General features: G+C 41.5%; 1 protein-coding gene across 4 annotated transcripts; it reads left to right on the top strand.

Moving 5' to 3' along the window:
- The first annotated feature begins 1,684 nt into the window (after nucleotides 1–1,684).
- Nucleotides 1,685–20,461, top strand: LOC139542561 (6-phosphofructo-2-kinase/fructose-2,6-bisphosphatase 2-like). 4 transcript variants are annotated; one of them, XM_071348144.1, is made up of 16 exons: nucleotides 1,685–1,823; nucleotides 2,201–2,423; nucleotides 4,189–4,314; nucleotides 4,645–4,741; nucleotides 5,242–5,308; nucleotides 5,427–5,501; nucleotides 5,619–5,675; nucleotides 5,802–5,926; nucleotides 13,470–13,677; nucleotides 13,858–14,004; nucleotides 14,117–14,221; nucleotides 14,308–14,437; nucleotides 16,232–16,294; nucleotides 16,424–16,488; nucleotides 17,147–17,347; nucleotides 18,929–20,461. In XM_071348144.1, the coding sequence occupies exons 2-16, from the start codon at nucleotides 2,327–2,329 to the stop codon at nucleotides 18,980–18,982; spliced, it is 1,617 nt and encodes a 538-aa protein (XP_071204245.1). In that variant the 5' UTR covers nucleotides 1,685–1,823; nucleotides 2,201–2,326; the 3' UTR covers nucleotides 18,983–20,461. The 4 variants fall into 4 exon arrangements, 3 of the variants coding, with proteins under 3 accessions (XP_071204245.1, XP_071204247.1, XP_071204246.1); XR_011668518.1 differs by lacking the exon at nucleotides 16,424–16,488; XM_071348146.1 differs by lacking the exon at nucleotides 17,147–17,347 and having other exon boundaries at nucleotides 18,929–19,122.
- Nucleotides 20,462–25,758: the final 5,297 nt, after the last annotated feature.

The following is a 25,758-nucleotide window of genomic DNA, read 5'->3' as shown; positions in this document are numbered from 1 at the left end:
GTCGGTAGTCCAGTCATGATGGATAAGCAGGGCTTCGTTGAGTAAAAGGGGCTCAGGCCAATTGGCAAAATAGGTGCCATTGCAGATTAGGAGACAGCAGCTGGCAATTAAATATTGCGTGTTGATCAATCTGATTTGTTTAGTAGACGTCTGGATACTGTGTATCAGGATTTTGTGGCCATTTACACAGATTGTTCAAAAGATCCAAGGACAGGACGTACTGGGTCAGCATTTGTAGTGCAGGAATGTGAGGTGGTAGTCAGGTAACATATTACAGGTCATCTGGCTGTATATACGACAGAGCTGATGGCCAAACTGTTGGCCTTGCAGTGGGTGGAGGAAGTCAGACAGAGTAGTTGTTTGCTCTGATTAATGTGCAGAGTTGGTGAGTCTGCAGTACTTTAGCTCACGTAGCAGACAAGATCTGCTTTATGATGTACTACAAACCCATTGCAGGATTAGACATGAGTATACAGATAATATTTACCTGGGTCCCAGCCCATGTGGGGGTGGAGGGGAATGAGGCAGTTGATATACTGGCTAAACAAGCACTTAGTAGTGGGGATGTTGAGGTTGTAGTTTCAATGAGCAAGGCAGTGGCAAAAAGCCTGATATGGACAGTAATGGTGCAGAGATGGCAGGAGCATTGTAATAGAGATACTAAGAGTAGGCATTTGTTTCAAGTACAGAGGAAATTCAGGGAGGACGGCAGGAAGGGACAAAGGAGAGGAGGCTCTTTTTACAAATTAAGGGTGAGACACAGCCAATTGAATAAGACTTTAATGTTATAGGAAAGCATCCAATAGGAAAGTGTGATTATTGCCAGGAAACAGTGGAGTGTGTATTGATACAGTGTGGGCAATAGGAGAGGAAAAGAGAGGCTGAGATCTAGTATGAAGGGGATACAGGAAATTAGTTTAAAGAGTATATTGACTAGAAGGTCATTAGATACATTCTCAAATATTTTCAATTTTTTAAGAGAAACGGGGCTCACAGGTAGGATTTAATTTGTCCTTCTCTGGCCCACACTCCAGTACAGTAGCTGGGGGTAATGCGCCATAATGTTGTATGCCAACTGCAGACAAACCCCACCGAAGAAGATTACCAGCAAAGATGTTTATAACTAAACTAAGATGGACCACAGACTGACGTTTCCAATGGGAACATATGAATCATAGTGGGCAGAACAAGCAAGGAGGTGGGCAGAGCCAAGCACGAGCTAGTGAGATTCTATTGGCCCGTTCTAACAGACATCTGCATATTTCCGCTAGAGAACGTCTACTCTGTGAAGTGCGTGTGTGCAATAACTCAATTCGCATTTGCACTCCCTCTAAACAACGCGATTTTTTACAACTTTGGCAAAGGGTAAAGTCTACAAAACTTAGTCCACTCTGTTCATAACATATTGTAGTTTTGGGAACAGAAAACTGTATTGAGATCAAATGTTTCATCGATGAGAACTTGCAGAATATCGGTCAAAATCCATCTCCTTCCATCTTCTCCCACTGCTGGCCACTGGGCTTCCTCTTACTACCAATGTCAGGCGGTTGCTTCACATTTATTTAGATTTTTTGTTATTATTTTGTTTACTTTTTTTATGCTTCACATTCATACATCCGATGAAATATCTGTCTCATTGTTCTATCTGTGTTACCGGTTTGTCCGTCAGTCAGTGCGCAGGTTGATTTCCTTCCCGCAGTGTCCGGGGGGAGGAGCCAAACAATAGAATACCTCGGAGCTCGAGAGCAGACAGATGAAATAGCTACTGTACTGAGTGGTTAGAAAGTGACCTCGTGTCTGTCGACTCACCTGTTGTCATTTTGGTAAGTGCTTTTGTAAACTATCCGTCGTGCTGAGGATAATCTGTTTTTGTTGCATAGTATGACGTTGCAGTAAAAATCATGCTAAAGTTGTATCTGAACCGGGTTTATGTCTTCACGTTGTTTTAGATAGAACAAGCGTGTCATATGAACGTGTGAAAAAATAAACCAACCGGTCACTTTCTTCAGATGTAAAGGGGATGTATTATGCTTAGCTAGCTAGCCATATTTTGCACTGTAACAATAGCTAGGCGTATTTATAGGCTAACTAGAGAAACGAATTGTGAAAAATATTTACTCAGCTAGCTTGCTATGGTTATTTGAAAGTAAACAATTTAAGCAATCTGGGAAGATAGACTAAACAACTATGTTATCTGCAGAGATGACCTCACTTAGCTAGTGTCCTGACCTCCCAGTCCCAGAGAGAGTCCCCTGCCAGGCTACCCTGCCGTGAAAGGACCAGTCATTGGACAGTATAGTGACAGTGTGCCGTGTCTACTAGCATCATGGCTGCCAGCCAGCAGAAAGGCACTGCAATTCTGGAAAGTTCAGCAGAGGGAAAGAGAACGGAACTCAGGGCTAATGAAGTACTGAAGAAATGCTGTAAGTACTAGTGTCTTGTCTGCTAGCCTCATATGCTCCCGTCTATTCTGGTCCCTTTCCTCTATTAACCCAATTAGGTCAAATGTCAATCTGATCTGTGGGTATTCATTGCAAGCTGCTGCATAACCAATGTGAGCTATGTTCCTCACGACAATAGGCAATTACATTGATTAAATGGAATTGAATTTGGCAGTGCAGAATTTAACATTTAGAAATATAGATATTAACACAAAATGCCATTTTTTGTAAGTAATCAGCCCTATTTTTTGCCTCGCTGGCAAACTTTGTTTTCCTCTCATGCAACGTGAAACTAGGCATATTTTGTCTCCCTACCTGCATACAGCATGTGAAAGGTGCTCTGATAGTTTACTATAGGCATAGTGACTTTTTTCACACTTCAGTTCAAACTAGATTAAATGTGATGTGTGCAGTCATCAGTGCATGCGTTTTTGCAATCACCCCCAGTTAAATAAGTCTAGCATTAAAGGCACAGTACAGTCAAAACTAGATTTTCATGTGTCATATATATTTCCACACTATGAGGTTAGAATAATATTGTGAAAATTATGACAATGCCCTTTTAGTGTAAGAGCTGTTTGAAAAGACCACCTAAAATCTCTGCCTGTTTTGGTGGGATGTTGTTTCGGCCTTCCATGGTGACATCACCATGTGGAAAACGTGTTAACAAAAAAACTACCAATTACCAAAAAAAATACCAAATTCATGCTTGAGAGATTGCCCTTTTTCTAAGATGCTATTTTTGTTTATTTTTGACAATCACAGTAATGTACTTAATTGTTACCAAGAAATGATTGGATTTTGAGATAAAAGTAGCTGCATTGGACCTTTAACTAGCCAGTCCAATCCACTCTGAGGAATCTGTAATCAGGAACTGGAGATGGTTCCAAGATATCCCAAACACACTCATATCTCAAACTCACATTCACACACACAAATCTTTTGCGGGTGGCTGCTTGGTAACATTTTTACATTTTAGTCATTTAGCAGACGCTCTTATCCAGAGCGACTTACAGTAGAGTGCATACATTTTATTACATTTTTTTTTTTTTTTTTTACATACTGAGACAAGGATATCCCTACCGGCCAAACCCTCCCTAACCCGGACGACGCTATGCCAATTGTGCGTCGCCCCACGGATCTCCCGGTTGCGGCCGGCTGCGACAGAGCCTGGGCGCGAACCCAGCCCAGCCTGGGCGCGAACCCAGAGACTCTGGTGGCGCAGCTAGCACTGCGATGCAGTGCCCTAGACCACTGCGCCACCCGGGAGATAACCACTGAATTGTTAAGCCACAGGCTGGTTTAAGGAATGTGCAGCATGTAAATGTAATGCCTGGTCTTGTTAAGTATAGCAAGGGTTTGTTTGTGTGCAAAGGACTGAGGATGGGTGTTGGTGAATCTTCTGTCTGCAGTAACAGACTAAAGAAGAGAGAGCGACAATAACAATAAACTTCTTCAGAACACTAGACTTCATTTTACATTTTCTTGGCATGGACTTAACAGTGTCTGTGGACCGTCAGTAGCTAAGCAGCTGCTGTTTGAAAAACATTAACCACTACTAGTGAGAAGATCTGGATGAAAAAATAAACCCAAAGGAATAATTCACATGTTATTATATTGGCCTTTTTTTAAAACAATTATAAAATATAATGGCGTTACTGTGTCATGGTAAAATACTTAGCCTACGTTCTATTGACATTTCAAAGTAAGTTGTTTGGTTGTGATTGATGTTTCTCTGTGTGAACAGCATGGGCCTCTTACATGACCAACTCCCCCACTGTGATTGTGATGATTGGTCTTCCTGCCAGAGGGAAAACCTACATGTCCAAGAAGCTGACCCGCTACCTCAACTGGATAGGAGTGCCAACCAAGGGTTAGTATAGAGGCCTCACCGTATGTACTATACTGTATTTTCATTAAAACAAGTAGACCCACACTACCGGAAGATAAACATTGAAGCCACACTTTCCTCATTATTCATGTTATTGTATTCACTCTATACGATGTGTAAATTAATTCATTTTTTGCAGACTAACAATCATAGGGATCTTTTTGTGTTGATATATTTACAATATAGTGAATTATGTAATTGAACTGCGATGCTGCAGAACCCATGACTTCCCTCTACAGTTCAGTAAAATGTCACATGACATTCTACTGATTACAAGAACATGTGCATTTCATCACCTGTATTGTGTTGCAGTATTCAACCTGGGGGTCTACAGGCGAGAGGCTGTGAAAGCTTACAAGTCCTATGACTTCTTCAGACACGACAACGAGGAGGCCATGGAAATCAGGAAGTGAGTGCTCCGCCTCCCTTCATAGTATTTTTGGACCTGTAGCAGAAGAATGAGGTTGTTTTGATGAGTTATACAGTATTACAGTAACCCTTTTTATTTCTAGACTATGCCCTCCATGTTTTCCCAAGCAGGTGGTATCTGTATTGAAAACCTTGCTGTTTTTTAGTGAGCAACTCAATGGTAGTGAGTCACCTGGCCGCCCGCCATTTTCCTTTTTCTTGGTTTAATGCTAGCTGCTAGACCAACAGGTATAATACTTGTTATAAGCATTATATAAACCCTATAATCTATTATTATAAGGCTTGTAATATATTGTGTATTTCTATGCTATAATTCTTCAACAGATTGAACATAAATATTACAAAGACATAATGGGGTCGTCATACATGGTCTTACAATCCATTATAGCAACATAATGCATTATGTCTGTCAGATTTAAGTGATGTGTTACTGATTTTTCATTTCAATTGTTATTGATGTGGGTCACTGTGTCCCTACAGGCAGTGTGCTCTGGTGGCTCTGCAGGATGTCAAAGCTTATCTGACTGAAGAGGGGGGCCAAATCGCTGTTGAGTATCTACTCTCTGCTCTCTCTGCTGTTTGGAGTAATTGGAGACAAAATAGTGATATCAAACTGGAAAGATGAGCTTAATTTTAGATATCAGTGAGATGTGATTGTTTTTCAGGTCTTTGATGCCACAAACACCACCCGAGAGAGGAGAGAATTACTCCTTAGTTTTGCAAAGGAACATGCTTACAAGGTCAGCGTTATTATTTGTTTCTATACCTAACAATGGTTAGGTTTAGAAACTATTCTCAATTATTGGTGTCAAAATGGTTTGGTAAAGTGTGTCTTCAAAGATTGGTCTCTTTCGCAGGTGTTTTTTGTGGAGTCATTGTGTGACGACCCTGATGTCATTGCTGCTAATATTATGGTAAATTAACTTTAAAAAAAAACTTAACTACATTATGAGTTTTACTTCTCATTAAAACATTCTATGGTTATCTTCTTAAGGATTTCCACACTTTAAGTCTTGTGCACCTCCCTCTCTCCTCCCCAGGATGTGAAGGTGTCCAGCCCAGACTACCCAGAAAGAGACAGAGAGAGTGTGATGGAGGACTTCCTGAAGAGAATAGAATGTTATAAAGTCATGTACCAACCATTAGACCCAGATGAACACGACAAGTAAGACGTTCTCTATTTTAAATGGTTAATGTTGCATTATGTACATTTTTGTATTTGTTTTAATGTTCAAAAGCTCTGAGTCGCTAGTGCTCATCCAATGTGCTTCAACAGTAGCAATATTGCGCCTCCAGCCTGCCTGAAAACCACTGTATTCGATTTCCCTGTCGGGTCTGATTTACCTGCCAGATTTAGTGATGCGCATAGTGAAAGAAGAGTTACCGGAGGCGGTGCCAGCTCAGACTGAGATTTGAATGGATATGAATGGGACGTCGATACTCACACTTCACTTGCGGCGATAGCTTACAGATATGACAGGTGCAGGTAGCACACAACCTGTCCCAGCAGCTCCCCGATCTAACCCAAAGAAACAGGGAAATTATTTTCTTGATAGATATAAAGTGATATGTTGTGTTTGCTATTTAGTTGTAAATATTTATTAACCTGTCTAGCCCCGGGGTTCCGCTAGCGGAACTCCTCCCACATTCCACTGAAAAGGCAGAGCGCGAAATTCCAAAAATATTTTTGAGAAATATTTAACTTTCACACATTAACAAGTCCAATACAGCAAATGAAAGATAAACATCTTGTGAATCCAGTCAACATGTCCGATTTTTTTAAATGTTTTACAGCGAAAACACCACGTATATTTATGTTAGCTCACCACCAAATAGAAAAAAGCACAGACATTTTTACAGCACAGGTAGCATGCACAAAACCAACCAAACTAACCAAGAAACAACTTCATCAGATGACAGTCTTATAACATGTTACACAATAAATCTATGTTTTGTTTGAAAAATGTGCATATTTGAGCTATAAATCAGTTTTACATTGCAGCTACCATCACAGCTACGTCAAATAGCACCGAAGCATCCAGAGTAATTAGACACCAACGTGAAATACCTAAATACTCATCATAAAACATTTCTGAAAAATACATGGTGTACAGCAAATGAAAGACAAGCATCTTGTGAATCCAGCCAATATTTCCGATTTCTTAAGTGTTTTACAGCGAAAACACAATATAGCATTATATTAGCTTACCACAATAGCCAGAAACACAAGCCATTTACCAGCAGCAAAAGTTAGCGATCGTAACAAACCAGCAAAAGATATATAATTTTTGACTAACCTTGATAAGCTTCATCAGATGACAGTCCTATAACATCAGGTTATACATACACTTATGTTTTGTTCGAAAATGTGCATATTTAGAGCTGAAATCAGTGGTTATACATTGTGCTAACGTAGCATCTTTTTCCCACAACGTCCGGATATTTTTCTGACACTCACATATTCTGACCAAATAACTATTCATAAACATTACTAAAAAATACATGTTGTATAGGAAATGATAGATACACTAGTTCTTAATGTAAAGTAATTATTCGATGTATTGCCTACCTCATGCCTTTTGCACACATTGTATATAGATTCTCTTTTTTTTCTACCATGTTATTGACTTGTTTATTGTTTACTCCATGTGTAACTCTGTGTTGTCTGTTCACACTGCTATGCTTTATCTTGGCCAGGTCGCAGTTGCAAATGAGAACTTGTTCTCAACTAGCCTACCTGGTTAAATAAAGGTGAAATAAAAATAAAATAAAATAAAATGCAATCGCCGTGTTAGAATTCTAAAAATAACTTCATTACGACATGCAGTTTACGTTATGGCGAGAGAGTGCCCAAAATCTGGGCGCAAACTATTAGTAAACATGTTCCGACAGATATATGAAATAGCATCATAAATGGGTCCTACTTTTGTTAAGCTTCCATCAGAATGTTGTACAAGGGGTCCTTTGTCGGGAACAATCGTTGTTTGGTTTTAGAATGGCATTTTTCCCTCTCGAATGAGCAAGCAAAACTAGCTAAGTGGCGCTAAGCTCTCCTTCGTCACCAAACGCAAAGAACGCAACACGTCTAAACTCCCGAAAAAATTTCAATAATCTAATAAAACTATATTGGAAAAACATACTTTACGATGATATTTTCACATTTATCAAATAAAATCAAGCCGGAGATATAAGACTTCTATAACGATTGCTTTTCAGAAGCCAATACTGGTGACCTTTATGCGCTTCCTGAACAAACGAATTCTGGGGTCATGTCATTCCAAGCTGTCTCTTTTGCCCATAGAAAGAGATTGAGACCCCATTTCACCTCTCACAGCCTATTGACATCTAGTGGAAGGTGTATGAAGTGCATGTATAGTCATAAATCTCAAGCAAAATGATAGGGAGGGCCTGGAACAGAGCCTCGATTTGAGATTTTTCACTTTCTGACAGGAAGTTTGCTGCAAAATGAGTTCTGTTTTACTCACAGATATAATTCAAACGGTTTTAGAAACTTGAGAGTGTTTTCTATCCAATAGTAATAATAATATGCATATTATACGAGCAAGAATAGAGTACGAGGCCGTTTAAATTGGGCACGATTTTCCCCCAAAGTGTAAATAGCGCCCTCTATCCTCAACAGTGTTATAGCTACTATGAGTTACTTGTTTTGATGTTTTCTAACCACATTAGCAGCTAGCTACCTAGTGTAGCTAGCTTGTTAGCAAGCTGACTGCGCCATTGCATTGGTTTGTTTCATTTGAATATATAATGTTGCTTAGCTATTTAGTTGTAACTAGTTATAACTATATGTATCCTTGACTGTGTTATATTTGTTAATGTGACACACCGTCTGTAACGTCCATTTTTATAGTTTACTCCATTACTTGAGTCATCCCTCTCTGCTCTCTCGCATTATGCTGCTTTCCACAGACCTAGCCCCACCACTAAAGGAGCGCATTTGCTCGACCACGAGACACTTGCGTTCAGTCTGCATGGTCAATGCAGCACATGCAACAATGTTGATTACTCCGATGCAGTTTCCACTTCTTAATATAAATCCACAAGCGTTCTACTATTAGTTTGTGTTTCTTTATTTTTTTAAATTGTATTATTATTTGTTTTTTTAAATTTTACCCCCTTTTCTCCCCAATTTTCGTGGTATCCAATCGCTACTAATTACTATCTTGTCTCATCGCTACAACTCCCGTACGGGCTCGGGAGAGACGAAGGTCGAAAGTCATGCGTCCTCCGAAGCACAACCCAACCAAGCCGCACTGCTTCTTAACACAGCGCGCCTCCAACCCGGAAGCCAGCCGCACCAATGTGTCGGAGGAAACACCGTGCACCCGCCCCCCTTGGTTAGCGCGCACTGCGCTCGGCCCGCCACAGGAGTCGCTGGAGCGCGATGAGACAAGGATATCCCTACTGGCCAAACCCTCCCTAACCCGGACGACGCTAGGCCAATTGTGCGTCGCCCCACGGACCCCCCGGTCGCGGCCGGCTGCGACAGAGCCTGGGCGCGAACCCAGAGACTCTGGTGGCACAGCTAGCGCTGCGATACAGTGCCCTAGACCACTGCGCCACCCGGGAGGCCCTAGTTTGTGTTTCTTACATCTGCAAAGAGCTAGTTTCTTTTCTTAGCAAGTTGTGGCTAAGTTGTGTTAGCCGCTAATGCTAATCGCTAGCTAGCTAATAAATGTAGTCAGGATAATGTAACTAGCTATACAGCCTGATAACAGTGATAGTGTAGGACTAAATTAGCATGTTATTTGTGCAACAGCATCTTTCAAATCAAAATAGGAATAGGCGAAGCATGAATATGTTAGCTACATGAAGTAGACAACGCCTCGATCACACTTAGTGTCATTGCGCAAAATGGTACGCAGTATTATCTGGATGTATGTGCATTAAAATAACATCAAATTGATCAGAAATACACAGTGTAGACATTGTTAATGTTGTAAATCACTATTGTAGCTGGAAACGGCAGATTTTTTTATGGAATATCTACATAGGCGTACAGAGGCCCATTATCAGCAACCATCACTCCTGTGTTCCAATGGCACATTGTGTTAGCTAATCCAAGTTTATCATTTTAAAAGGCTAATTGATCATTAGAAAACCCTTTTGCAATTATGTTAGCACAGCTGAAAACTGTTGTCCTGATTTAAAGAATCAATAAAACTGGCCTTCTTTAGACTAGTTGAGTATCTGGAGCGTCAGCATTTGTGGGTTTGATTACAGGCTCAATATTGATGCAAGAAACCACTTTACAAAATAAAATGCACCATTATTACAGAGAATAAAACAAATTATGCTACCCTCTGCCTATTGGCTACTTTACTTATTCAAGCCGGTCTCAAAATAACACTGCCCCTTTAAGGCAAAAAAAAGTTCTATGTACACAGGTCAGTACATGTAGCTCTCGCTTTGATCTCAAAACAAGCGCATCTAATCATGACTGCTGATGCTGTAAAAACAGTCCAGTTCAAAGTGAACGGCACAGATCCGTATATGGCAATGGTCTATTTGTATATAGGCCTACTGCAGCTCTGTTATGGCGCACTGGTCTGTGTAGAGTATGTGCCTGAGTAGTGCCTGTCAATGCAATAGAATCCTACTCCGATGCATTCTGCCTACAATAAAATCTCTTGTATAGTTAGTTTTGCATAGTTTGTTTTGCTATGTTGCATTGAAATTGGCTAATATTGTGTTGATTCGATCACAATTCCCACAGTAAAGGGAAACGTTGATAGTGTTAACTAATGGGCAAAACTCTAGAAAGTTGAGTGAAGTTCAATCTGGTGCTTCTCTGTGCATTCTGATATTTCTTCTGCGCGGCAGTCCCGGGGAGCTGCGCGCCTGGCATACAGTTTAGAGTTAACATTGGTCGCGATAACTCTATTCAGTGAGAATAAGCCCTTAGTCTAGTGCTGTAGGTTGGTTATCTTTGAATGCAGCAGGTAATCATTCTTAAGGTCATTACTTAATGTATTGAGTTTATATACCAACTCTGGTGTCAATTTGACTAATGGTTAGAAATATTGTCCAAAAAATCAGCGTTAGTGTATTGGTATATTGCGGTCATCTTTGAATTCTGGTACTTTATGTCGTTGAAATCTGTTTGTGTAAATTATTTAATCTCAGTTTGTACACTCCACATTAGTTTTCCAAAATACTTCAATACACTCTCACAGCTGTAATATGCAGACTGCGCAAGCAGCAGAACTTCTGTTTTCAAATATTCATGAATAAAATATCCAGTTTTCACTAGTTCAGACCACATAATAGGGCAACAATATGTGATTATACAGATATACTAATCACAATATTTCTCATTGTTCATCTGCATAATTTAAACCTAACATTCATTTGCATGAGACAAAGTTCACTTGATCATTAGATATGTTCTAGTATCCTATGGTGCCAATGACATCTATTGTGCCACCAACTTGTCTGGTGCAGCCATCGGGGTTAAAGGGATTTTATATTCACACAACTTCTAAGGACATATTCATAAGGTTTACATACCAAATTTCATGGTCCCATGTCCATCGGTTCAGTTCTTCTAGCCCTGGAGTGATATGGTGCCATCTAGTGCTGTAGCGTGGCCAACATTGAATGCAGCAACTAATCATTCTCAAATTCATTGGAGGCTAATTCATTGAGTCTACACAGTGTACCAAAACTGGAATGAATCTGATTTATAGTTCATGACAAGGATTTTTTTTTTTTTTTTTTTTATTAGCATATGTGCTAACGTGCACCTGTAGGTACAGTGCGGCCATATTTGAATGCAGCAACAATTACTTCGCAAAACCATTAAAGATTTATGTAATGAGTCTAAATACAAAATCTGGAGAAAATCTGACATGGTTCATCAGGAGCATATGATTTTGAGCGTTAACGTTACATATGCAAATAATTTGTGTCCTTGTTTTTTTTAGATATATCAAATTTAGTGTGGATCGTCTTAGGGACGTCAAAGATAGTGTTGACAAATTTTAAGTTGATAGGCCACTGTAGAGTGGATTTAAAGCAGTTTAAATGGACATATAAAATCTGATTGGTCAAAAGATGGTTAAATTATTGACAAATCTCAGCTTTTCTCAAACTTGTTGTCCATGAAGATTTTTTGGTGATTATTTTAAGCATTAGTGTTACATAGTTAAAAAAGTGAATTGTTAACAGTTTCCTTATTGTTTTAAAGATCTCAATGCCAAACTTGACATGGGTCATCATTGTAATGTCTTTCATGATCCTATCTAAGTTGAAAGGCCATTGTGGGGTAGATTTACATAGGAATTAAATTGGGGTAGATTTACATAGGAATTAAATAGGCACGTAAAATGTCCCTATTGTCAGACTTGGTGGCTCCCAGGAAATGTGAAAACGTACAGTACCAGTCTCAAAAGAATGCCAAGAGTGTGCAAAGCTGTCATCAAGGCAAAGGGTACCTACTTTGAAGAATCTCAAATATAAAATACATTTTGTTTTAACACTTTTTTTGGTTACTACATGATTCCATATGTGTTATTTCATAGTTTTGATGTCTTCACTATTCTACAGTGTAGAAAATAGTCAAAATAAAGAAAAACCCTTGAATGAGTAGGTGTGTCCGAACTTTTTACTGGTACTGTACATAGTACTCAAAGTCTTTACCAAGTTAGCTATCTTCAGATGGCGATCTAATCTTTTACCAGGCAGAGACATTCATGTTAGCTATAACATTATTACAATGTACCCATAGCTGCAGGAAGTAGGGGTGTTGAGGGTGCTGCAGCACCCTGTGATAAATCACCCATAAAAAATAATTAATATATTAAAAAAGTCATTTTTGGGAAAATGTTGTTTTTCCACCAAGTTAGTGCACTAGGCCTTTATGACTCATATGAGCTGAGAAAAATACTTGTCAGCAGAGCAGGAAGAAAGCGGACTATACTCTGTATCAAGAGGATGTCATTCTAGCGACTACCGATGAGAGCGGGTTTCTGTGGAATTGTGTTCAACTCTTGACATTTCTTTTTCATTCTTGCCAGAGGGGTCTCCAAAAACACCAGTACATACAAAGTTCCACAATGTAGCTTTAATTGATACCATTTGTATTTACAAACATTCATCAAGAGGTCCATAGTTTGTTCAGTAGTTGGAGACAACACACAAGATTGACAAAGGTATTTTTTCAGATTATAGCCTGCTTTGTCACCATGTTGACTCATCATAACATCATAGTTCTGATTCCAATTCTAGATCTCCTGACAGAAAAACGTTTCCGGTTCGTTGGTCATTAATGATGTTTATCTTCAAGAAATGTACAAAGTACAATCTTATTTCAAGCCTGGGCCTCCAAGTCATATCAGTAAATTCCTCTGGACATTGTCCCAGTTAGAGAAGAGGAACAGTTGCTTTCCCTCTTACTGGCCCAGCTAGTGCCTTGCGAAAGCCTTTGTTTTCAACAGTTTGGGCCATTTAATACATACAGAAAGTAGGTGCTGAATAGCTATTAAAAGTATTATTTTATTATTAAAAGTTCTTGTCAATTTCTTTGATTTCTCAGAACTATTGTATTGAGAATTAATTTAGCTAATGAGTAGATCTTCATGATGATCATTATTAGCGTCTTTAGCAATCAGTCTGTATCAGATCAAGACGCTATCAGGTCACTGATAAATTCCATCTTGATCTCCATTCTAACCTCTGACCCCTAGGGACCTGTCCTTCATCCAGGTCATCAACGTGGGCCGGAGCTTCCTGGTAAACAAGGTGCAGGACTACATCCAGAGCAAGATCGTGTACTACCTGATGAACATCCACGTACACTCTCACTCTATCTACCTGTGTCGGCACGGAGAGAGCGACCACAACGTGGAGGGACGCATCGGGGGCGATGCAATGCTGTCTGTTCAAGGGAAAAAGGTATACCTCGACTTCTCCTTTTAGTATACCATTACAAGTACAGAAACTATTGCACCACTTCATGCTATGTTGCTCTGTGTTCTATATATATAAATCTTGCACACACAATCACTATGGCATCATCTTTCTTACATTCTGTATACAAATAAACCTACTATGCCTATTCTAATCCTCTCTCAGTTTGCTGGAGCGCTGAAGGGTTTTGTGGAGCAGCATGGTCTGCCAGACCTCAAGGTGTGGACCAGCCAGCTGGGACGGACTATCCAGACTGCTGAAGAGCTCGGGGTGCCCTACGAGCAGTGGAAGATACTCAACGAGATCGATGCCGTCAGTACCACAGCACCACGGTTCAATAGTGACCCACAGACGAAACATGGTAGGGGTTAAATTTAATAATGATTGTCTATTTAAAAAAAAAAAATGTATTTATGTTTCTCAGGGTGTGTGTGAGGAGATGACCTATGAGATGATTGAGGAAACCTTCCCTGCGGAGTTTGCCTTAAGAGATCAGGACAAGTACCACTACCGCTACCCAGGAGGAGAGGTACATTTACTCCTTATCTCTCTACAGAGATCTGTCCCATTCATCGGAAGCACTGAGCTCAGTTTGTCCCTCTCCTCTCTCCGTAGTCCTACCAGGACCTGGTGCAGAGGTTAGAGCCGGTCATCATGGAGCTGGAAAGACAGGGCAACGTGCTTGTCATCTGTCACCAGGCTGTCATGCGCTGCCTGCTCGCTTACTTCCTGGATAAGAGTGCTGGTACAAACACACAAACTCACTTAGTGCCTTCGGAAAGTATTCAGCCCCTTGACTTTTTCCACATTTTGTTACGTTACAGCCTTATTCTAAAATTGGTTAAAATAAGAACTTTTCCTCAGCAATCTATACACAATACCCCATTATAATATTGCTAATTTATTACAAATAAAAAACAGAAATACCTTATTTAAATAAGTATTCAGACCCTTTGCTATGAGACTTGAAATTGAGCTCAGGTGCATCCTGTTTCCATTGATCATCCTTGATATTTCTACAACTTGATTTGAGTCCACCTGTGGTAAATTCAATTGATTGGATTGAAAGGCACACACCTGTCTATTTAAGGTCCCACAGTTGACAGTGGGAAAGGCCTTGGTCAGGGAGGTGACCAAGAACCTGATGGTCACTCTGACAGAGCTCTAGAGTTCCTCTGTGGAGATGGGAGAACCTTCCAGAAGGACAACCATCTCTGCAGCACTCCACCAATCAGGCCTTTATGGTAGAGTGGCCAGAGGGAAGCCACTCCTCAGTAAAAGGTACATGACAGCCCACTTGGAGTTTGCCAAAAGGCACCAAAAGACTCTCAGACCATGAAAAACAAGATTCTCTGGTCTGATGAAACCACGATTGAACTTTTTGGCCTGAATACCAAGTTTCACGTCTGGAGGACACCTGGCACATGGTGGTGGCAGCATCATGCTGTGGGGACTGCAAGACCTGTCAGGATCGAGAGAAAGATGAATGGAGCAAAGTACAGAGAGATCCTTGATGAAAACCTGCTCCAGAGCGCTCAGGACCTCAGACTGGGGAGAAGGTTCACATTCCAACAGGACAACGACCCTAAGCACACAGCCAAGACAACACAGGAGTGGCTTCAGGACAAGTCTCTGAATGTTCTTGAGTGGCCCAGCCAGAGTCCGGACTTGAAACCGATCGAACATCTCTGGAGAGACCTGAAAACAGCTGTACAACGATACTCCCCATCCAACCTGACAGAGCTTGAGATGATCTGCAGAGAAGAATGGGAGAAACTCCCCAAATACTGGTGTGTCAGGCTTGTAGCGTCATACCCAAGAAGACTCAAGGCTGTAATCGTTGCCAAAGGTGCTTCAACAAAGTACTGAGTAAAGGATATCAATACTTATGTAAATGTGATATTTCTTTCTAAAAATGTCTAAAAACCTGTTTTTGCTTTGTCGTTATGGGGCATAGTGTGATATTTAATCAATTTTTTATCAATTTTAGAATAAGGCTGTAACGTAACAAATTGTGGAAAGTCAAGGGGTCTGAATACTTTCCAAAGGCACTGTATATACAGACAAGCACATTCACAGATACACACAGCACCTCGTTAGGAAACTCAATTACTTTAGCCAGGATACAAGCATACAAACACACACCTCTTGACTTCTGTTTGAGTGGAAAAGTTTGCCTTTGCTCATGTTCATCCTGGATGAAGGACAGAAATAGATGTTGAGGTTAAAAAGAATGTCACATGGCCCTCTTAAAGGTCTGCCAATTCAGTTGCGAAAGTGGTTTGTGCCTTAAGGGGCATTTTAAAGGTTAGTAAAGCCACCCACACTGTGACTGTGCAGTGGGCACCTCTGACTGTCACTGCCAGATGTCAGGAAAGAGAAGTAAAGAAATCTAAATATAATCCCTAAAAATATATGTATGTATTAACTCTATCATGTGTCATTAACTGCATGAGATTGAGTCCTTTTGAGATGCCACATTGATCTCACATGCAATGTTCTAAATAAAGTCATTGTGTCTTTGTTTCTGTTGACACAGATGACCTGCCCTACTTGAAGTGTCCCCTCCACACAGTTCTAAAGCTCACCCCCATGGCTTATGGTAGGATATCTCATCCAAGACTACCCTGTGTCAGTCTCAGACACAACATCTTTCTCTCTCATTCCTCTCTCAGGTTAACATTGACTGTTATTTTTTCTCTCTATCCGTTTAAAAAAAAATCTCGGCCAGGTTGTAAAGTGGACATGTTTGACCTCAAAGTGGAGGCTGTGAACACTCACCGGGACAGGCCATTAGTGAGTTGTTCTCCTTGACACATCTCTGTTCAATCTACTGTGTGTTCTACTTAATTTCATTTGTTCGTATACTGTATCCCTCTTTTAACAGGTGTGGCCAGTTCTGACCACTGATCCAACAACTTTCTCTCAAGAGTCAGTTGGATGATTAACTACAATAAATAGTCAAGTCATAACAAACTGGCTGATCTGGGAAGTTGTAGTTTGAAGAGTTCTAGGTAGTAGTGAGTCAATCCTCAGAATATGCAGTTATATAAAATAGTGTGAGAAATTGCAACGACAAAAAACAGACCAGAGTACAGTTTCCACCCTCACCAATACAAAGGGCCTCTTTTATGTAATTTCTTCTAATTTGGAGATCTGCTCTGCCTATACAATACAGTATGTAGTTCTGGAATGAACAGGCCACACTGTCTCAGTGCTGTCCCCGGTACAGTGTGTTTACCAGATGTTCCATGTTGTGTGGTAGTACTCATAAACATGACCAGTGGCCACACTGCCTTTTACTGAGCGTAGCCCTGCTAACATGTCTGGGAAAGGAACCGCAACACCTCTTCAATATTCTGTTTGTTTCAGCTGTAATGTTTTCACAAGATGTGTAGCATGCAAGACAGAAACTTTATTTCTCTGATTCTGATGCTCCATCCTCTCTAACCAGGATAAAGTTTGTAATGACGTCGTTCCCACCACATTCCTCCGGAGGAACAGTTTCACTCCCCTGTCCAGTGACGACCAGGTGAAGCGTCCGCGCCTCTACAGCGCTGGCAACCCACCTCAATCTCGACGGCCCTTGGCCCCCTTTATACCCAGCATGCAGTCCTTCGAGGACCCTGAGGGAGCAGAGTTGACACGAAGCCAAGTTAGTTGTCTTTCTGCATGAATGATGTCTCTCTTCACGTGTTTTTATGATGTTACTTATGTCCTTAAACTACAGTAAACTTATTTTGAAAACTAGGGATGCACGATATATCGATGAGCATATCGGAATCGGACGATATTAGTTAAAAATGCCAACATTGGCATCAGCCCAATGTCTAGTTTAACGCCGATGTGCAAAACCGATGTCAAAGCTGACATGCATACCTATATAACGTAGGTAGATGACGCCATGAAAAATACAGCGCTACACAGAACAAAAGCAGAAAAATACTAGGCCAACAACTAAACAAGTTCAAGTTGAGCAGTCATTTGAAAGAGTAAGAACATTTCAGAGAGACAACTCAAAGGCGAAATCCATTAACACCAAGATAATGGAATTCATTATGCTACTTGCTATGGGCATCACGACCGACATTTGGACCAGCGATGTCAGCCCTTTGAGCATGCTGAGTCTGACAGCACATTGGGTCAACGAGGATTTTGTACTGAGGAAAGCCGTATTGCATGCTCAAGGATGTGCTGGTTCTCATACCGCTGGTGCCATTTCAATGGCATTTGAGAACATGTTTGAAACTTGGAAACATGAACACACTCCTAGCGCCATTCGAACAACTGACTAGAGAAATAAGCCAATCAACTGTGTCTGCAGCAGACGTGATACCCTATGTCATGACATTGAAACGCCTACTCAACAAAACAGCCGACACAGACCGTGGGGTTAACTAACAAAAGTACTTGAGGCTGTGAATAAGCAATTCGGTGGTATATTATCGGAGCCTCTTTACTGTGTCACCACCATGCTCGATGCTAGGTACAAGTGAAATGTTACGTACACAGCTGGACAAGATGGAAACGGACACAGGGACAGTGCGCACCGAGGAAGAGAAGCCACGGACAGACAGAACTGAAACACTGCTTGACATGTATGATGAAATCCTGGTTGAGAATGAAACGACTGAACAAATGAACAATGAAACAGCACAGCAAGTAAGTGAAAGAAATAGGTTTTGATTATGTTTTACTGGTAATGGGGACATACGTAAATGCCAACAAAATAACTTTTTGGTCAATGTGGTGTGTGTGTGTAACCTTTATTTAGCTAGGCAAGTCAATTAAGAACACATTTTTATTTACAATGACGGCCAAACCCAGACGATGGTGGGCCAACTGTGAGCCGCCCTATGGGACTCCCAATCCGGCCAAATATGATACGGCCTGGATTCAAACCAGTGCCTTAGACCGCTGCGTCTGTGTGTTAACTATTTAGCTGTACTAGAATGCTTAAAAGGACGCAACATTTTTTAAATATTGGTTATCGGTATCAGTGTCGGGTTTTTTTTGGCAAGGAAAATATTGGATATCGGTATCGGCCAAAAATGTAATATCGGTGCATCCCTAAAAAAAACTGCAAGTTGTGTCTTGTGATTGACCTTACAATCCTCTTTCTGAGCTCAAGTGTAGCAGAGACCAGTCAAAACAAACTGTATGATGATGCCGCTCGGCCTTGGCACAGCTTAGCATGTGAGATAACACTGTCTCTCCCTCCTTCTGCCTCCTAAAGGAGTCTCTCAACTGCTTCAGCCCAGGGGACTCAGAAGATGCTGTTCGCAGTTGAAGAGGACAGAGACGGGTGTCTCCACTCCCCAACATCCTCTCTGCCATCAGACCTGGGTTCAAATACTATTTTAAATATTTGTACATACCTTGAATGTTTGCCAGGAGTGCCAGATGGGCAGTGTTTGCACTTTGGGGGCTTTTCTATTGATTCCATTTCAACATGCAAGCATAGATAAAGTATTTGACATGATTTCAAATAGTATTTGAACACAGGTGCCCTCTGTCTGTACCTACTGTAGTCCCTCCACTCCAGGAGGAACCATCACCTAACGCTCAGGCCTGCTACATACCATGCCAGCCTTATCATTTTGATTGTCAAGCAGTGGTTCAAGCACACCACCTCAGCCACAAATAGTCACAGCGTGTGGTTGTTGTAGTGGCCAGAATTTGTTCTACAGCTGTTTAGTTTCTGTTGACATCTGTTAGATAGATATTGTGGTTGTGTGAGGGTGAAGAGCGAGATGATTTGAGAAAAACATGGCCTTGCTTGCACACACACTTATCAACATTCAAAGTTGAATTTACTCCAATCAGAACTTTGGAATGTTAAATAGAGGATATCTTTGAGGATATTTGTCTTAGTAGATTTTAGAGTCATTAAGTTATTTGTCGATTGCAATTTATTTTACACTAAGTCCCTTATGGAATGGCTTGCCACATGGTAACACTGAACATTTTATAAAAAACAAAGCACTTACTACAAACAATGTCTTATCCTTTGTCTATAATGTACAATTACTTAAGCTCTTATGAATAATATATGTACCTCTTAAGTTGAATATCATCATTTTTGAACAGCCTTGTGACCAGCTTTGTTTTTTCTCAGTTAGGCTGAAAGACCACCATACAGGATTTAACATTTCAGCTCAGGGATTCATGTTATTAGTTAGTCACATGTTACTGTCACAGGTTACATTTCTGTGTGTGTGTGTATAGTTCACATTTTACTCTGCAATTCGGTTACATATTTATCGTCATGTTATGAAATACCAATTTATTTGCATTATAGATGCATCCATTACACGTCTTCAGCTAAAATGGCAACTACTACTGTAGTTCCAGTTAATGCCAGCATTTATTCTTAAATTTGTTAAAATGACCTTGTTTTTACTTTTCCTAACGTTATCTGCATGATTTTGCATTCTGAAAAAGCACAGCATAAGGAAAGATACTGTAGGTACTTTCATACTTAAACTTCACTGATCTTGCCCACCCATGTGTATTTTATTGTTAATTACTGCCATAATTATATATGTTAAATGTAATGCTGCTCTAAAGTGCCTCTGTGACTGTGTTTAGTAGCATTACTTTTGTGGCTCTTGCAAGGCTATGTTATTATATAAATAGGCAGAAGACAGTAGCCTGTAAGACTACAGTATACTGATCTGTATACTAGCACTATGCTGTAAAATGTTTTAAATCACTGGAATATTGATCTAATGAGTGTAAACGATTCAATAAATGAATGTATCTGTCAGAATGTCTTGCTCATGGCAGTTAGACTTGACTATGTTCTCTGGTACACAGTGTGGGCGTGGCCAGATTTAGTGAGCTCATTGGGTGGTGTCTTCCTGTTTTGATGTTTCCAGCAATTCTTCCTGTCTTATCTAAAGCCAGGGCAAGCCTGTGGTAGAACCCTGGATATAGGGCAAGATTCTGAGGGATGCTTCCTGGGAATAATAACCTACGGTGCATTTGGAAAGTATTCAGACCCCGTTTTTTGCTTTGTCATTAAGGGGTATTGTGTATAGATTGATGAGTTTAAAAAATGATCTAATCAATTTTAGAATAAGTCTGTAACTTAATGTGGAAAAAGGGAAGGGGTCTGAATACTTTCTGAATATACTGTATGTCCAATAAATCACTCAACCTTCTTATTAAACCTAGGATATGACCTGTGACACATCTAGGACTAATATAAGTTGCGTCTGTCAAAGACGTAAAGGACAGGTGGCGGGGATTGGGACCGTTAACTGATTGCAACCATACACTTTTTTCCAGACTGGTCTGTCATAGGGGAAATGGGTTGGGTCAATGGGGTGGGTGTGACACCTACTCCTGCTGCTTGGATTTTACCTGGCGATCTGTTTACCGTCTGCCATGGCCTGTCTGGTACAGGTATCCCCGCCTCACTTCTCCCGAGCTTTCGCTCGCCTCCAGCACACACGCACTGTTGGGGAGAGTGACTCTGAACTTACAATGGCTAGCCACAAGTCGTTATATTTTTCTCTTGTGCTTTATGCTATTTGCTTCATGACTCCTGCGTGCTTTGTTCCTACACTCGGGACTCTGACTCTATTGGTTACACGGACTCTTGGCCTCCCATCCTATTCTAACCACCTCTTGCCGGCTGATGAAATTGCTGTACAATATGATATTGTTGCCATCTAATGCACATTCAAATGTTATAAATCAACACTGCAGAGTTCTCCCTGTCCTCTGCCGTGCCCTGATTGTTTTACTGCTGATTATATCTGGAAATGTGCATGTAATGTACACTCTGGCCCATCAACTGTTGCTAGCCCCAATTCTGTTTTGTGATCTGACATCTGCTTCACTGATTTCTGCTCTTGTAAAAGCCTGGGTTTTCTGCACGTTAAAATATTTATATTGTTAAAATAGAAGATTATTACCTAAAATGGATCAATTGAAAGAGTGGGTTCACAGCTCCAATCCAGATGTGTTGGTCATTACTGAGACGTGGTTAAGAAAGTGTTTGAGCACTGATAACATTTCTGGTTATAATCTTTTTCGGCAAGATAGATCTTCCAAAGGTAATGGAGTGGCAATCTTTACCAAGGAACACCTTCAGTGCTCGGTTGTCTCCACCAAGTCTCCACCAAGCCTTTCAAAAGAGGACATTGTATTCTCTTTTTTCTGTACTCCCTGACGAAGGCCATGCAGCCGAAACGCGTCGGTTTTTAAACAACTTTGTTTCTATTGAACATGCCATACTAATAAAGGCATTTTAATTAATTATATGAAGAGTGCCTTGGTCCTCCTTTCTTTTTGATGACCTTCAGTGCTCGGTTGTCTCCACCAAGTCTGTCCCAAAACAATTTGATTTGCTGGTTTTATGCATTAAGCTTTCAAATAACTCATTGTTGACTGTTGCTGGGTGTTATCGGCCACCATCAGCACCGGCCTGTACCCTACATGCCCTAAGCTCTCTCCTGGCCCCTTACACCAAGTCTGAATTTGTCCTGCTAGGTGAGTTAAACTGGGACATGACTAAACCACCTGACCAAATCCTAAAGCAATGAGTCTCTAAATCTTTCTCAGATTATTACCAATCCCACAAGATATGACTCCAAACACCCAGAAAAGGCTACTCTCCTTGATGTTATCCTTACAAATAATCCTGATCGGTATCAGTCTGGTGTTTTCTGTAATGATCTTAGTGATCAGTGTTTTAGAGCCTGTGTTCGTAATGGCTGCCCAGTGAAACGACCTGTCTTGATATGTCAGATGCGCTTGCTAAAAAAAAATATGAGCAAGCCTTCCTTCATGACCTGGCCTCTATAAATTGGTATACAGTCGTGGCCAAACGTTTTGAGTGACACAAATATACATTTTCACAAAGTCTGCTGCCTCAGTTTGTATGATGGCAATTTGCATATACTCCAGAATGTTATGAAGAGTGATCAGATGAATGTTATGAAGAGTGATCAGATGAATTGCAATTAATTGCAAAGTCCCTCTTTGCCATGCAAATGAACTGAATCCACAAAAAAACAAAAACATTTCCACTGCATTTCAGCCCTGCCACAGAAGGACCAGCTGACATGTCAGTGATTCTCTCATTAACACAGGTGAGTGTTGACGAGGACAAGGCTGGAGATCACTCTGTCATGTTGATTGAGTTTGAATAACAGACTGGAAGCTTCAAAAGGAGGGTGGTGCTTGGAATCATTATTCTTCCTCTGTCAACCATGGTTACCTGCAAGGAAACACGTGCCGTCATCATTGCTTTGCACAAAAAGGGCTTCACAGGCAAGGATATTGCTGCCAGTAAGATAGCACCTAAATCAACCATTTATCGGATCATCAAGAACTTCAAGGAGAGCGCTTCAATTGTTGTGAAGAAGGCTTCAGGGCGCCCAAGACAGTCCAGCAAGCGCCAGGACCATCTCCTAAAGTTGATTCAGCTGTGGAATCGGGGCACCACCAGTACAGAGCTTGCTCAGGAATGGCAGCAGGCGTGTGAGTGCATCTGCATGCACAGTGAGGCGAAGACTTTTGGAGGATGGCCTGGTGTCAAGAAGGGCATCAAGGAAGCCACTTCTCTCCAGGAAAAACATCAGGGACAGACTGATATTCTGCAAAAGGTATAGGGAGTGGACTGCTGAGGACTGGGGTAAAGTCATTTTCTCTGATGAATCCCCTTTCCAATTGTTTGGGGCATCCGGAAAAAGCTTGTCTGGAGAAGACAATGTGAACGCTACCATCAGTCCTGTGTCATGCCAACAGTAAAGCATCCTGAGACCATTCATGTGTGGGGTTGCTTCTCAGCTAAGGGAGTGGGCTCACTCACAATGTTGCCTAAGAACACAGCCATGAATAAAGAGTGGTACCAACACATCCTCCGAGAGCAACTTCTCCCAACCATCCAGGAACAGTTAGGTGACGAACAATGCCTTTTGCAGCATGATGGAGCACCTTGCCATAAGGCAAAAGTGATAACTAAGTGGCTCGGGGGGAAAAACATTGATATTTTGGGTCCATGGCCAGGAAACTCCCCAGACCTTAATCCCATTGAGAACTTGTGGTCAATCCACAAGAGGCGGGTGGACAAACAAAAACCCACAAATTCTGACAAACTCCAAGCATTGATTATACAAGAATGGGCTGCCATCAGTCAGGATGTGGCCCAGAAGTGAATTGACAGCATGCCTGGGCGGATTGCAGAGATCCTGACTACTTCCGGCGCAGACAGAGATGGCCGCCTCGCTTCGCATTCCTAGGAAACTATGCAGTATTTTGTTTTTTTATGTGTTATTTCTTACATTGGTACCCCAGGTAATCTTAGGTTTCATTACATACAGTCGGGAGGAACTACTGAATATAAGAGCAACGTCAACTCACCATCATTACAACCAGGAATATGACTCTCCCGAAGCGGATCCTGTGTTTTGCCTTCCACCCAGTACAATGGATCTGATCCCAGCCGGAGACCCTAAAAAACGACGCCGTAAAAGGCGCAAACGAAGCGGTCTTCTGGTCAGGCTTCGGAGACGGGCACATCGCGCTCCACTCCCTAGCATACTACTCGCCAATGTCCAGTCTCTTGACAACAAGGTTGATGAAATCCGAGCAAGGGTAACATTCCAGAGAGACATCAGAGACTGTAACGTTCTTTGCTTCACGGAAACATGGCTCACTCGAGAGACGCTAACGGAGTCGGTGCAGCCAGCTGGTTTCTTTACGCATCGCGCCGACAGAAACAAACATCTTTCTGGTAAGAAGAAGGGCGGGGGTGTATGCCTTATGATTAACGAGATGTGGTGTGATCATAAGAACATACAGGAACTCAAGTCATTCTGTTCACCTGATTTAGAATTCCTCACAATCAAATGTCGACCGCATTATCTACCAAGGGAATTCTCTTCGATTATAATCACAGCCGTATATATTCCCCCCCAAGCAGACACATCGATGGCCCTGAACGAACTTTATCTGACTCAATGTAAACTGGAAACCACACACCCTGAGGCTGCATTCATCGTAGCTGGGGATTTTAACAAGGCTAATCTGAAAACAAAACTCCCTAAATTCTATCAGCATATCGATTGTGCTACCAGGGCTGGTAAAACCTTGGATCATTGTTATACTAACTTCCGCGACGCATATAAGGCCCTCCCCCGCCCTCCTTTCGGAAAAGCTGACCACGACTCCATTTTGTTGCTTCCAGCCTACAAACAGAAACTAAAACAGCAAGCTCCCGTGCTCAGGTCTGTTCAACGCTGGTCCGACCAATCTGATTCCACGCTTCAAGACTGCTTCGATCACGTGGATTGGGATATGTTCCGCATTGCGTCCAACAACAACATTGACGAATACGCTGATTCGGTGAGCAAGTTCATTAGAAAGTGCATTGACGATGTCGTACCCACAGCAACGATTAAAACATTCCCAAACCAGAAACCGTGGATTGATGGCAGCATTCGCGTGAAACTGAAAGCGCGAACCACTGCTTTTAACCAGGGCAAGGTGACCGGAAACATGACCGAATACAAACAGTGTAACTATTCCCTCCGCAAGGCAATCAAACAAGCTAAGTGCCAGTATAGAGACAAAGTAGAGTCGCAATTCAACAGCTCAGACACAAGAGGTATGTGGCAGGGCTCTCCTTCACTGCAGCCGAGGTGAGTAAAACATTTAAACGTGTTAACCCTCGCAAGGCTGCAGGCCCAGACGGCATTCCCAGCCGCGTCCTCAGAGCATGCGCAGACCAGCTGGCTGGTGTGTTTAAGGACATATTCAATCAATCCTTATCACAGTCTGCTGTTCCCACATGCTTCAAGAGGGCCACCATTGTTCCTGTTCCCAAGAAAGCTAAGGTAACTGAGCTAAACGATTACCGCCCCGTAGCACTCACTTCCGTCATCATGAAGTGCTTTGAGAGACTAGTCAAGGACCATATCACCTCCACCCTACCGGACACCCTAGACCCACTCCAATTTGCTTACCAACCCAATAGGTCCACAGACGACGCAATCGCAACCACACTGCACACTGCCCTAACCCATCTGGACAAGAGGAATACCTATGTGA

This window comes from Salvelinus alpinus, chromosome 17 (assembly GCF_045679555.1).
Source record: "Salvelinus alpinus chromosome 17, SLU_Salpinus.1, whole genome shotgun sequence".
Classification (NCBI taxonomy): Eukaryota; Metazoa; Chordata; class Actinopteri; order Salmoniformes; family Salmonidae; genus Salvelinus; species Salvelinus alpinus.
Note: the sequence above shows the minus strand (reverse complement) of the source record. Positions and strands in the feature narration are given on the sequence as shown.